A 14895-nucleotide genomic window follows, 5' to 3' on the forward strand; every position below is an offset into this window, starting at 1 on the left:
TTTTCTCAGCATGCATTTCTACTGAATTATCCATTTTGAAAAGCTACTGCATCAACTGGACTTCCTCGAAGTGTAGACATTATGTAAATACATGCAAGGAAAAAGCCTTGCTTTTGGAAAGTAATCATGGATTTATTTGGAAGCTGTGATTTGAAGAGGAGACTGTGGAACGTTAAGCTTAGTCCTGTCTACTGTGTAATGTCTAATGATATTATACATGTGCTCAGTTCTGGAGATGGAAAATGAAACGTGATTTCAATGCCGAAGCCTGTGACACTCCTCATACCATGAAACAATTGCTCTCACCACAGAGCAGCGTGTGTCTTCAGCTCAGTCTAGCTCTGCCACATTCTCTTAGGAAGGATATTCTCGAGATGACAGGGAGTGATTCATGTGCTTAAGTGTACTCTGGAAATGTGGATCAGTGACATGACCTGATTATCTGTGTGTTCATAGGGAGAGATAAAATGAGTTGGTGATTAAACATTAATAGAATAATAAAGTAATAGTTGTCTGTTTGTGACATACGTGATGTGGAAAATCAAATTATTAAAGTCAGGTTTATTGAAAGACACGATATTCATAGTATCAAGGGTAATCCTTATACTTGCTTGGTGTGCTGTTAAAGGCTAAGCACCTTAATGGACCTCCATGAATATTTCACATTATTTTAGTTACTGACAGATATAAGTATGAATTAACATGAAAATAGCATGATTTAAAACTGACAATTTTATTAAATTGACGGAAAAACCCGAGCTCGCTACGGAAATTCTTGAACGCAACCGTGACGTCACTGGTGGACAACAGCTGAACAACGCCGCGGTAAAACACCGTTATGACGGACTGTTATGACAGTATCTAGCTAAATAACCAACATTATTCACGACAATAGCCTAGCAATAAGCTAAACTCAAATGTAGAGGTACCGTTATTCTTGTAAATGTGATCGAAGTCGAACTCGAATTCATCCGACACTATAAACCTCCGTAATGCAGCTACGTAGCCGAGTATAATCTGAGCCACCGAGTTTAGCGAGTCAAGCTAACGTTAACTAACACCAACTAAAACAGGCGAAGTGAGTGTCCTTACCCTGTTTACCTCCATGTTACAGAGGCTCTTGAACACCTTTCGTTGGTGTCCTTACATGCCCATATTGTTGGAAAAGCGCCAGTGAAATGAGCACTACAGATAACGGAGTGAGCGGATGGTCCTTTCCAAAGTGCCCGTTTAAAGTGGACAAATTTAGTCCATTTTCTGGATATTTTGGGATCTTTGGGCCATTTGTGCACAGATGTCCCACTGTACATTGAATGATTGCAGCCAAAAACAACACACCTTTTCCTCATTTTGCATTAAATTAAGTGCAGCTTCTAGAGTTGTTGTCCACCATCTACGTCACAGGCAAGACGCCTATTAGAGTTTCCCAACACCGTTGGGGGGGGGGGACCAACGGTCTTTTAAACCTTATTCCTTGAATTAGTAAGAAATAACATGTTTTCTGACGATCAATAAACACAAGTTAGGAACTCAAACTCCACTGTATTTATTTGTTTGACACTTTCATAGAGCTGGTGCTTAGCCTTTAAGATCTCATTAAATGCACCCCATTTTTAAGGAAAATTAAAATTGTACAGGGTAAAATAAAGGGGAATTTATCAGTTTAAATGTATATTTAGAGAAATATAATTATGTTTGATCCAGAAAATCATTCTGCGAAAACCAAAAATGTAACTGTATGAATTCCAAAGTTTGTAACATGGTTTAAAACTGCATTGAATTAAAGCCCAAATCTATGAGAAAGCAGTACAACACAGGAATGTATACATCACTAACACAGAAAATGCATTTGATGGAAGCATAACAGTATGTAACTGACATTAAATGTCATTGCTTTTAATTTACTTATTAATTTAGTTCTAAATATTTTAAGATAAAATAAAACAAACCTCACTCATTTTAAATAAATTTGTAAGATTTCTGACTGTGATCCGTCACTCGACCTAAACTACGTCACCCAGTGTTTAAGAAAACAGTAGCCACTGTAAGTTTTGTTTTGTTTATTACTTAAATACTAAGAACTTTTCTAAAGCTTCTTTTACAAATCCCTGCTGGTGGCTATAATCTCTTTATGTGGAGTTTGTATCCAGCAGAGAGAGGGGCTTTCCTCCTTCCAGAAGATTAGCTAATAACAGCCTGAGATTTTGTTCAGTGGTTTGTCCAAAGGTTGTTGACACACACTGCTTTAGAAATTACATTTTTGAGGATTACTGTATCATTTCATTCATAAACATGCTCATTTTTGAGATCCATCTTTACCTGTAGTATTATGTTTTCTTCTTGTATGTGGTTGAGTTGCAACCTACTGCACTTTGTTTATTTTCCAGCTTCCTGCTCCTCATCATTATCATTATGATGCATTAAAATGAATGTTATTGAGCTTGCCTTTGGTAAACCTGATTTCTGTAATAACACTCTTTTTAGGACCTGAGCAGATTGGAGAGTGAGGTCAAGAGCCTCCATCAGTCCATAGAGAGAGTCCAGGAGACCCTGGCCTCTCCTGAACTCGCCCGCCTCAGCCTCCGGGAACAACTGGTCCAGAGACAGGTACTCTACCCCAGAATAGTCTGAATTATTCACAGCTGTAATGAAAAACAGAGCAAACAGGTGCCTGAAAATAATTATGTAGTTTTATTTATCCGGGTCTCTCAGAAAAGCCTCAAAAAAGGAATACAACCAAATATTAATACAAAATTATGGTAAAATTTTCTTCATCTGTTTGAAACAGCAGCTTGTTTGTGTAATAACAATTATATTTAAGTCTACTTTAAACAGGTGTGTTTGTGTTGAAATTAAGCACTTTGCTGGGACACTCAGCACAGGCTCTCATACCTATAGGATGAAATTTTACTGAAATCATCATTATAATTATAAATATATTACTTTATATCATTCATTCATTCATTATCTGTAACCCTTATCCAGTTCAGGGTCGCGGTGGGTCCAGAGCCTACCTGGAATCATTGAGTGCAAGGCGGGAATACACCCTGAAGGGGGCGCCAGTCCTTCACAGAGCAACACACACACACACACATTCACTCACACACTCACACCTACGGACACTTTTGAGTCGCCAATCCACCTACCAACGTGTGTTTTTGGACTGTGGAAGGAAACCGGAGCACCCGGAGGAAACCCACGCGGACACAGGGAGAACACACCAACTCCTCACAGACAGTCACCCGGAGCGGGAATCGAACCCACAACCTCCAGGTCCCTGGAGCTGTGTGACTGCGACACTACCTGCTGCGCCACCGTGCCGCCCCTTATATTATTATTATTATTATTATTATTATTATTTTATTTATTTATTTATCTTTTTTTTTTTTTTACTTATTACTTGGGGGTGACACAGTGGTGCAGCAGGGAGTGTCGCAGTCACACAGCTCCACACAGGGTTATGGGTTTGAGTCCCACTCCAGGTGACTGTCTGTGAGGAATTCGGTGTGTTTTCCCTGTGTCCATGTTTCCTCTGGGTGCTCCAGTTTCTCACCATGTTCCTGGTAGCTGGATTGGATGCTCGGGGCTGTCCGTGTGTGTGTGTGTATGTGTGTGTGTGCCAAACCTCCTCCAGGGCTGTGTTCCCGTCTTGTGCCCAGTGATTCTGAGTAGGCGCCGAACCCACCACGACCCTAAAGTGGTTACAGACAATGAATGAATTAATAATTATTACTTTTCTTGATGTTAGATGATATTTCACATGTGCAAACACAAACAGACACTATTGACTGAATGGTGCTTTACACTTATGTTAAGCTTCATATTTCTATATGCTGGGCGAAAGTAACGCAGTATATTTACTCTGCAGCTCCTGCTGAAAGAAATGGAGGGATTTAAAGTGCAGGTGCAGGCTCTGCAGACGTGTATGAGCTCCCTCCAGCTGCCAGAGGAGGTGCTGGCAACCCTGCCCCTGTGTGTCACTGCTCAGAGTCTACAGCAGGACAGCAGCCACCTTCAGCACACTGCAATTCAACAGTGCAATATATTACAGGTAAATACACACAGGCACAACCAAGACACGAGTCCCGGGGTGAACAACATGAATGACATAACACAGTACTTTGTGTGTGTGTGTGTGTGTGTGTGTGTGTGTATGTGTGTGTAAATGCAAAGGTGGCATAAAATAACATTATTATTAAATTGTGATTGTTACCATTAGACTCTACAGTAAAGTTGTCTCCACAGATGTAGCAGAGTAGATGTGTATTTTTGTATGAAACAGTTTCCAGGCTGAGGGTAAAGCACAGTGCAGCTGAAGTTCCAGTGTTTTATTTCTGACCTGTTCCCAGGAGGCCATGGTGCAGTATGAACAGTATGAACAGGAAGTGAAGAATCTGCAGAAGCTCATAGAAGAAGCTCACCGTGTTATCCAGGACCGACCTGTTGCTACGGGCAACATACAGGAAATTCAAACACAGATACAGCACCATGAGGTGAGAGCTCACTGTCTCATACCATTTACATACACACACACACGCACATACACACACACACACACACGCACACACACACACACACGCACATGCACACACACACACACACACACACACACACACACACACACGCACACACACACACACACACGCACATGCACACAAGGGAGCCGTTTGTTTTACTTTCACTATCCATCTTCCTCACACTGTTTATTACAGAATATAATTTTCTAACCCATGTATATTTTAGCATATTTTAGTATATTTTAGCAGACCCTTTTTAATAAAACAAATGCATATATCATCAAAGCATATAATACCACTTTTTATTATATTCTATTAAAAATATTTTATTATTGTTGAACAAATATTGAACTTGAATTACAGTATATTTGTGACTTACGGTAAAAAATACACCTCTCCTCGTTTATAAGACTATTTTTTTCTGTATATTTCTGAGTTAAAAACCTACTGTAACAAAGGGCTTGTAACACATCTATAGATAAAGTCTGAATACACAGTACAGCTCCTACCACAAGGTCACACAAGAGCGGAATCCTGCCTCATACTGGGACCTGTGGGTACCTGTGACTGTCAGTGCTTATATTTACATTTACAGGACGTCATACAGATCTTTATATTCCATGTTTATTCCATCACAGTTCTACACTCGACAGCACCTTTTTATGGAACTATTTGAACTACTGAACTATTTGCCCAAATGCCGGGTGGTGCATATCTTTAAGTGAAATATCTCGGCTGCTACTTAACTATGTTTCATTTTTTTATATAATGTTAGTGAATATATCTTTAGGACGGCTACTCGATTTCATTGAATTCTGTGCAATGACAAACTGTGTGAAAAGAGTCTGCAGAATGTCTTTGAGCAGGGTATTGATAACACTTTCAGATGTGGTTATCTACATAGTTTTGGACTATCTTCAACATGAATTCCTAACATACCTTTGTTGGATGAACATTGTTTATATTCTGTAGTTGTATGGTAGGGCAGGGTCTTTATTTTTCCCACTGAAGAGTGTGTCTCATTCTTCATTATATTAGAAATTAACACCAGGAAAAAACCCTTAAGATGTGATATACCTGCTTACATGCACATAGACGTCCACCTGCATCATTAAAAACGAGCAGGAAGGCCACTTTTGCTTTACTGCTTTATCTGTGGTGTCTAGTTTTGCATATGTTCTGCCTGTAGCTTGTGCTGTTGCAGCCTGGTGCCTTTAAACTGCTTCAATAATCAGTCTTTATTTTCCTCTGCAGAGCAGAATGCTGCAGTTTTCCCCTCTCCCACATGACCTCATTATCAGAGTATAGCCTGTGTTTGTGAAAAGGACAGAGAGAAAGAGAGGGAGGGGGTGAGAAATCTGTAACATGAGCTCTCTCTGCTCCCTCTTGGACCCTTTTGTATTCAGCAGAACTGCTTGTGGATTGGTGGAGAAGTAGGAAGTAGAAGGAAGGAAGGAAATTTGGGGGCTAAAGGGGGCTCGTCTAGTTTTGAGATCATTTCCTGTTACGTGTGTGTGTGTGTGTGTGTGTGGTTGGAGAGGAAGTACTGCCTCGATCCACTGAGTCTTTCTTCCTCCCTTTCTTTGCCCCTCCCCCTCTCTCGCTTGCACTGGTCCAGTTCATTGTCTGTCTGGCATGCTGTAGCCTGGGGCTTTGGCGACAGGCCCTCCCCTGAAGTGCTCTGATTGGCTGCGAGTTGAGAATGCCTCTGACTGAGCCATTGCTGGCTTGCTTTTTTTTTCTTACTGCAAATCGGCAGAGAGAGAGAGCGAGAGAGAGAGAGAGGCATGAATGCTCAACTTGCTGCTGCCGCCTTCCTCTCTGCTTTGACCCCTGATCCGTCCCCCCCTCCCGCTTTTCCATGTCGGACTTAATCTGGACCACATATGTTTGTTTATTCATCCTCTGGACTAAACGGAGCAGCCCCAGGGCTTTGGGGTTTAGGGGCTAATGTGTAATGTGGTGTCGTGACAGGAGCTGGCCCAGAAGATAAAAGGCTACCAGGAGCAGATAGCCACCCTCAACTCAAAGTGCAAGATGCTGACGGTGAAAGCCAAACACGCCACCATGCTGCTAACGGTCAGCGAAGTGGACGGCCTCTCGGATGGACTGGAGGAACTGGAGGACGAGGAGGTGGAGATGTCCAAACACCCGGCAACACACCCCTCTGTGGTAATGGTGAGTGATTTACACACTCGCACCTACATGCACATGCAGGGACTACGGCATCTGGTAGTGAGTGCTCCTCATTTTACAGCTGCCTCTGGCTTTCTTAGGGCGTTGATCCCGTATGTGCTGCTTCTGTGGACATCTCTGCTCTTTCTCCTAGCTCTCTGAACTCTGCGTCCAATCTTTCTTGGCCTCCTGTTTGTTTTTCTCGGTCTCTGTGGAGAAGTATTGCATTACTGTTCCCTTTCCTCTGCAGTGCCACACATGCCCCAGTTCTACCCGCTGTGTCATATGCTGGGGCTGTTGTTTCTCAGTGGGTCAGGAAACAGGATGAGGGTGTTTTTGGCCTTCACTGTAACTATTCTGCTTTGGGTCGGCCAGACGATTGCTGCTGGTTGCATCACAATGTATTGCTCTGAAGCAGAGCAGCCAAAAGTGGCCAAGCTCCACATTAACTACTAAAAAGGAGGCTGGCCACAGTTTTGCTTAGACTCCATCTGTGATTCTTGTTCAAGCATTCAGTCATTCTTTATGGCCCAGTGAGACAGGGTGTGTGTGTGTGTGTAAGGGAGGGTGCTTTGCAGTAGTGGAGCTGGGAGACATTGTAAGAGAGAGATCTAATTTTAGCACAATGGTACAGAGCTAAACACTGGTACACTTCAGTTGCTCACTGTCGTAACGGAGCCCTTATTATGGAAAGTGAACTTACGTTTCCCAAGTTTTGAACTGTAAACATGGACTTTATACTGTCTAACTATAGGTTACATAAACAACCTGTTCTGAATTTGTCGTAACTGGCACACAACACAAGCAGTGTTTGCATATTTCTGACACTTCAGCCTGCAGCAGGTTAACCCTGTGACTGTGTTTGAGATTGAACTAATAACCTGTTTAATCTAAATGACAAAGTTAGACTGAGAAATGGCCATGGGACAAACAACTGGACCTTTTATTAAAACAAAATAGAATGTTTGTAGGATATATGTCCTTTGACTAGATGTGTTTATAGTAGTTACTGAATAATAAGTGAATAAAAAGTTGTTTTAGAGGTTAAGACTCTAGTAGCTGGTCAGATTCATTCCTTTAGAATGATGCAGCTCCCGTGAAGAGCTTAGTCATGTCCTCTCTGCTCTAAACAGACGTGGTTGGCCCTGTTCTACAGCACTGCAGTGCACTCATTTACCCTCCACCTTTCAGTGCTTTCTATTCCAGCTTCTCCCTTTGATACTTCTCCTCCTATGAGATGGATTTGTACTGGGTGGATTTGCAGATCCTATAATATCTCTGTTTTTCTGCCTGCTCTCTGTTTCCTCTTTTATTCCTCTGTTCTTCACTCCTCCCTCAGGATCCTCTCACTACTGTTACTTTTTTGTGCTCTCTCTCTCTCTCTCTCTCTCTCTCTGCACCTCCTTTCTGACTTCTTTGTTTTCTCTGTGGGTTGGTTAGATGACTGCGGGCCGCTGTCATACTCTCCTCTCCCCGGTAACGGAGGAGTCTGGTGAGGAGGGCACCAACAGTGAGGTCTCCTCTCCTCCAGCCTGCAGATCCCCCTCCCCTGGGCCTAATGCTGATGCCTCCCTTAACCAGGTACCTTCTGCTCTGCTGCCCATTATACTAACTCATCTTTACCGCCTGAGAAGTCAGCATTTTAGCTGACATCAAACCTGATAAGAGAGGTTATTGTGATCCCCTAGCCATCTTCAAATAAAGGGTGCGCTGCCTCCAGCTGCATATGTGTCCTCAAAGTTAAGTCAAATGACATTACCATAGCAGGCAGCATCCAACCGAAAACTAAGAATAGGGGCAGCATTCTTGTGGGGAGCATGTGTAAAGCTCACTAGGCTTTGAGACAGACCCATGTTCATCTGCTTTCTTTTTCGCTAAACCATTGCTTTAACGTGTACAATCACCTTTGCTTTGCTGCTCTAAACAATCTGCAGTCTTCCTTTTAAACATCTGCTTACCTTTTTTAGCTGGAATTGTAGGATAATTGTCTTCTAACAGCTTTCAGGTAACAAGCTACTGATTTCACCTCGGAAAAACTCAGACTGCTCAGATTAAGGAGCAAACTACAAAACAGGGATCACTATTCCAACACTGAGATAGCCATTGTCTGTAAGCTCTTATCCAGTTCAGGGTTGCGGTGGGTTCGGGGTCAACCCGGAATCATTGGGCGCAAGGTAGGAACACACCCTCGAGGGGGCGCCAGTCCTTCACAGGGCGACACACACACTCACACCTTTGGACACTTTAGAGTCGCCATTCCACCTACCAACGTGTGTTTTGGGACAGTGGGAGGAAACCCATGCGGACACAGGGAGAACACACCAAACTCCTCACAGACAGTCACCCGGAGGAAACCCACGCAGACACAGGAAGAACACACCACACTCCTCACAGACAGTCACCCGGAGGAAACCCACGCAGACACAGGAAGAACACACCACACTCCTCTCAGACAGTCACCCGGAGGAAACCCACGCAGACACAGAGAGAACACACCACACTCCTCGCAGACACAGAGAGAACACACCACACTCCTCACAGACAGTCACCTGGAGGAAACCCACACAGACACAGAGAGAACACACCAAACCCCTCACAGACAGTCACCCGGAGCGGGACTCGAACCCACAACCTCCAGGTCCCTGGAGCTGTGTGACTGCGACGTTACCTGCTGCTCCACCATGACTCCCACACTTAGATATTGCAGTGCAAAAAATGCTTTGTGGAGATTCTGCCAATAAAAATATCTAATCAATGTTGTTTAAGACAATTATAATCATATAGGATCATATAGGATCTCACCATATAGCATCAACCTGCTCCAGCACAGTCACCTCATGTGCTAGGTTCATAATTAACACATCCTGCTGGATACAGTTTATTCACTTTCTTTTAAAAATATTAAGAGAAAATCTAATCATTAACCCATTATTGTGAATAGATAAGAACAAACTGACTAATTCCCTACAGCCTTCCACTTATTCACTTGTCACACATAAGGAAGTGAATGTACAGTGCTGATTTATACATGACTACATGATGCTAGACAAGAGATACGGGGGGATAAAGGAAACTATGGAGCTAATGATGTCAGGAAGTGTTGTGGACACAATCACGCTTTCACAGGCTTGGTGGAGTTATGAGTAACTGGTCGAGTGGAAAGACCTTTTCTAAGACTGATGTCATCCCTGGGCAGTTGCAGAGAATGGGTTTTCAGTTAGAGTGAAATCTATGCAGAGATTATTAAAGATAATACACAAAGACATCGGACAAAATCTTTAACTAATGGCAAGAATGTTTGCCAGTTATTGTCACATGCTTGAGTTGTTATGTAAACATTTCATAACGCACTGCTTTTTAAGTTGGGGGTGAAATTTCAGGAACAAATACTTCAGTTCATTTCTTTTGTGAGCTGTATAGAGTATCAGGCCCTTAGCTGAAGGAGTGAGGTGATATATTTGAGTGTCTCGCTCACATACAGATGTCCACATCAACAGGCCTTAGGGGCATGTAGGAGTTGAAATACAGGACATGGAATCGCGAAGAGTTCCTGCTTGTTTTTGTAATGCATTACATACACCCAGAGCATTTATAGCATACGTAGCACGCTAACTCTTTCTGTTTCTTTTTTTTCTGTTCTTTAGGTTCCAGGAAGAGCCCCTTTAAGCAGAGCTCCGTTACAGGAGCTGTATGACCCATCCATCGAGTCCAGCGCCTCTGCTAACCTGGATGACTTACAGCGCTCATGGGAAACACTCAAGAATGTGGTAAATATTTGCTGATGAGTTTCCAACCAAGTCTTAGCAGCTTACATTTGCTCTTTAATTTATTGATGTCTTGCTGGGTCTCGCTGCAGATCAGTGAAAAACAGAAGAGCCTGTATGAGGCACTGGAGAGGCAACAGCACTACCAAGAGGCACTGCAGTCTGTTTCTACAAAGATGGAGTCCATTGAGACCTCGCTGAGCGAAGGCTTAGAACCTGGCAAAACCCCAGAGAGCCAGATGGCGGCTCACCAGGTAACGGAGACGGAGAGAGGAGAGGATAAGACACCTCACGTTAAGATGCCCAGTCTTAATCATTTACCAGTAATGCCTTTCCTTAGGTGTACATTTTCAAAGTCACAACATGCACCTCGTTCTGTCGAGCTGAGTAGACTGTGTCCTGTACAGGAAATAGATTTAGCTGCAAGAAACACACACATCGTGGTCAGCCTGGGATTGGGAAAGGCATGGAGGTGCCAGTACGGAAATAAATGAATCATCATCATTGAATACAGTCATAAACAAAGGCAATGTTTTGAACTAACCCCTGCTTCCCTGCCTGACTTGTTCTCTGAGGTTCTGACGGAAACTGAGTGCGTTTTTGTGGCTGATGTTGCAGGCTCTGATGGATGAGATCCTGATGCTCCAGGATGAGATCAGCGCTCTACAGGCCTGCTTCTCTGAGGAGCTGCAGCGGGATGAAGAGTGTCCAGAGCAGGATGCTGGAGACCAGCTGGCACTGCACTCCACCCTCACAGTGCTGGGAGAACGCATGGCCACCATTCGCATGAAAGCCTCTGGGAAACGGCAGCTACTGGAGGTGAGACACTGCCTTGTTTTAGGAGAGGACGCTACTGAAAATCACTACGCTTTGTTTATTTTGTTCAGGATTCTGAATTTATAGGTTAGGTTCAGCTTTTTAAAAAGTAGTTAATGAATCATGTGTAAAGCATTTTCTTCCCCTCGAAGTATTAACACCAGGATATTTTTCTAATGCTGCTATTTGTCAGGGTGACAACAACTGACCCTAGTCCAGGGAAGTCTCACTCTCTTGCTCTCTCTCTCCTCTCTCTCTCTTTCTCATTCTCTTTCGCTCTCTTTCTCTCTCTCGCTCTTTCTCTCTCTCTCTCTCTCTCTCGCGCGCTCTCTCTCGCGCGCTCTCTCTCGCGCGCTCTCTCTCTTGCTCTCTCTCTCTTTCTCACTCTCTTTCGCTCTCTTTCTCACTCTTTCTCTCTCTCTCCTCTCCTCTCTCGCTCTTTTTCTCTCTCTCTTTCTCTCTCTCTCTCTCTTGCTCTCTTTCTCTTTCTCTCTCTCACTCTCTTAATGTCTTGCTCTCTCTCTCTTTCTCACTCTCTTTCGCTCTCTTTCTCTCTCGCTCTCTCTCCTCTCCTCTCTCACTCTTTCTCTCTCTCCTCTCGCGCTCTCTCTCGCTCTCTTTCTCTCTCTCTCGCGCTCTCTCTCTCTCTCGCGCGCTCTCTCTCTCTCGCTCTCTTTCTCTCTCTCTCTCTCTCATTCCAAAGATGCCAGGTTAAAATGAACATGTAGAATTGCAGCGCAGACCTGTTATACAACATTTGAGACATTTAACTGCTCCAAATTACATAATAGTAACAAACAGTAGAATGCTTTTAGTGTTAAATTAGTATGACCTTGTGTGTGTGTGTGTGTGTGTGTGTGTGTCCGTGTCCAGCACACTGCAATTCAATAGTGCAATATATTACAGGTGTATACACACAGGCACAACCAAGACAGAGTAAACAAGACGAATGAAATTACACAAGAACTTGCTGTGTGTTTGTGTGTGAGCTAATGTGGAAGTAATGGAATATCTGTGTCCTTTCTGCAGGAGCGTCTGAGCGAGCAACTTGAAGAACAAAGACAGGAACAGGCTCTGCAGCGTTACCATAGCGAGGCAGAGGAGCTTGACCATTGGTTACTCAGCACGCGGGCCACACTCAACTCTGCCTTCAAGCCAAATGCAGAGGACATGGACATGGAGGAACAGCTGATTGACTGCCAGGTGAACACTGTGATGATGGCACTGTTTGTTTATACCTTCTTCGGAACTCATTTTATTTGTTTGGTCCCCACTCAGGCGTATTTACCCATCTAGCAGATTGTGCAAATTGCTAACAATTTCATTAAAATGATTGGGTTCTGGATGTTGACTGTTTGGGGTTGGTGTTAGGAATATAAACTCATTCAGGACAGTTTCAGTGATGTCAAATTTGCCACTCTGTGAAGATAGCGTGCCAACATCAGTTCCCATGTTTTTAGCCAGTGCTTGTGTAAGGCTGAGCCGCTTATGATAACAGATGTTTTTATAGATACGAAGTTGTATATGATATAAGTGTTAATTTAAGAGATAACATTGTGTCCATGCTATTTGAGATAATTCCCTAACACAGTGGTTCACTGGTGGTCCACCAGATGACCTCGAAAAAAACACTACTTAATTAAAGAATTAATTAATAAGATAGATACATTACTGCAACAAAATGAAACCTGTTCATGTGTAAACTACATAATTTAGTCTTCTTGTCCAGGGAGGGAATGCAATCTCCAAGTATTTTGTGAAATCCATGTAAAGAAAGCCTAGTTTCAGCTTCTTACTTAATGTAAGCAAAGGTTAGGGACATGAGCAATTTGGACTGTTACAAAAAGAGCAAAGGCAAACAAACCGAGGCCAACCCAGCGCCCAGCGAAATACTCCTAAACCCAGAAGGACTAAATCTTGAGGCATAAAATAGAGTGAACACTTAACTGAAGTGCATCAATGTGGCCAATTTTCACATCTTTAGAGTCCTTAAACAGTGTTTAACAGTGGCGCGCCTCCTTCTCCTACTGATACAAGTGCTGAGAGCCGCTGTGAGCACTGTGCTGTTTTCTGATAAAGCCTAGTAAAGCACATATTAAATTGACCTCTCTTGTTTTTATTTCTCTCAAAATGCTTATTTCCCCAAAATTGTAGACCTAGTAATCTGTATTCTCATTGGTTTTAGTAATTGTTGTAGAATGATTTTGTGCAATGCATGCAAATTTAAAATATTCAAAAAGGATATTCATAGTAGGGCGGCACGGTGGTGCAGCAGGTAGTGTCGCAGTCACACAGCTCCAGGGACCTGGAGGTTGTGGGTTCAATTCCCGCGCAGAGTGACTGTCTGTGAGGAGTTGGTGTGTTCTCCCTGTGTCTGCGTGGGTTCCCTCCGGGTGACTGTCTGTGAGGAGTTGGTGTGTTCTCCCTGTGTCTGTGTGGGTTTCCTCCGGGTGACTGTCTGTGAGGAGTGTGGTGTGTTCTCCCTGTGTCTGTGTGGGTTTCCTCCGGGTGACTGTCTGTGAGGAGTTGGTGTGTTCTCCTTGTGTCTGTGTGGGTTTCCTCTGGGTGACTGTCTGTGAGGAGTGTGGTGTGTTCTCCCTGTGTCTGCGTGGGTTTCCTCCGGGTGACTGTCTGTGAGGAGTGTGGTGTGTTCTCCCTGTGTTTGTGTGGGTTTCCTCCGGGTGACTGTCTGTGAGGAGTTGGTGTGTTCTCCCTGTGTTTGTGTGGGTTTCCTCCAGGTGATTCGGTTTCCACCCACAGTCCAAAAACACACGTTGTAGGTGGATTGGCGACTCAAAAGTGTCCGTAGGTGTGAGTGAATGAATGATGTGTGAGTGTGTGTGTGTTGCCCTGTGAAGGACTGGCGCCCCCTCCAGGGTGTATTCCCGCCTTGCGCCCATTGATTCCAGGTAGGCTCTGGACCCACCGTGAGCCTGAACTGGATAAACGGTTACAGATAATGGATGGATGAGTGGCACTTGGAGGTTTTGGTTTGATAATAGGCGGTACTTGCTCTAAAAAGTTTGAGAACTGCTCTAACACACAGATTTAATGGGCTACCAGGGGAAGTGCTGACCTTGGTGCTAGGGTTAGGGTAGAAGCAGGGTAGTGGCTGAGCCATGACCCCAGTGTGAGATGTCAGTATTTGGGGATATCATTGTGCTTCTGGCCTTTAACGGCAATTGCATTGCAGGAGCTGACACTCTTCGACCCTCTGTCCTATACTGGTTTCTATGTGACAATGTAATACAAGCATAAGTAACATTTTATGTCTTTTTTAACGAGGGTGGTGTTGTGTAATCAAAGCAAGTTAGAAAACAATGTCAGTCTAATTTACTATAAAATCAGTCTGAACTCATAGTTTAGAAAGATATCTTAATCTCAGTTCAGTTTTTGTGTCTTCTATTAACACCACTCTGAGTGCAGCTTAAAATCAGTCACAACGTGTATCATAGCCACGTCTTTGTTATATAAAGCTGTCTGCTCTGACTGAGCACAGTGGATGCTTAAACTAGTGCCAGTAGCATTCTGATATAATGTCTGAATTGTCTCTGTTCCTGGTCAGAACATGCTGCTGGAGATAGAACAGAAGGTGCTGTGTCTGTCAGAGCTGTCTGTGCACA

General features: G+C 43.5%; 1 protein-coding gene across 1 annotated transcript in view; it reads left to right on the forward strand.

The window, feature by feature from the left end:
• The window catches only part of syne1a (spectrin repeat containing, nuclear envelope 1a), a 177173-nt gene that overhangs the window by 126403 nt on the left and 35875 nt on the right, over positions 1-14895 (forward strand). The window contains exons 86-95 of the mRNA XM_066677827.1: positions 2485-2607; positions 3869-4051; positions 4350-4493; positions 6492-6695; positions 8133-8273; positions 10337-10459; positions 10549-10710; positions 11075-11275; positions 12302-12475; positions 14838-14895. The exon at positions 14838-14895 is cut by the window's right edge and continues 134 nt beyond it. Coding sequence (XP_066533924.1) covers positions 2485-2607; positions 3869-4051; positions 4350-4493; positions 6492-6695; positions 8133-8273; positions 10337-10459; positions 10549-10710; positions 11075-11275; positions 12302-12475; positions 14838-14895 — 1513 coding nt within the window. The remainder of the gene's footprint in view (positions 1-2484; positions 2608-3868; positions 4052-4349; positions 4494-6491; positions 6696-8132; positions 8274-10336; positions 10460-10548; positions 10711-11074; positions 11276-12301; positions 12476-14837) is intronic.

This window comes from Hoplias malabaricus, chromosome 7 (assembly GCF_029633855.1).
Source record: "Hoplias malabaricus isolate fHopMal1 chromosome 7, fHopMal1.hap1, whole genome shotgun sequence".
NCBI lineage: Eukaryota > Metazoa > Chordata > Actinopteri > Characiformes > Erythrinidae > Hoplias > Hoplias malabaricus.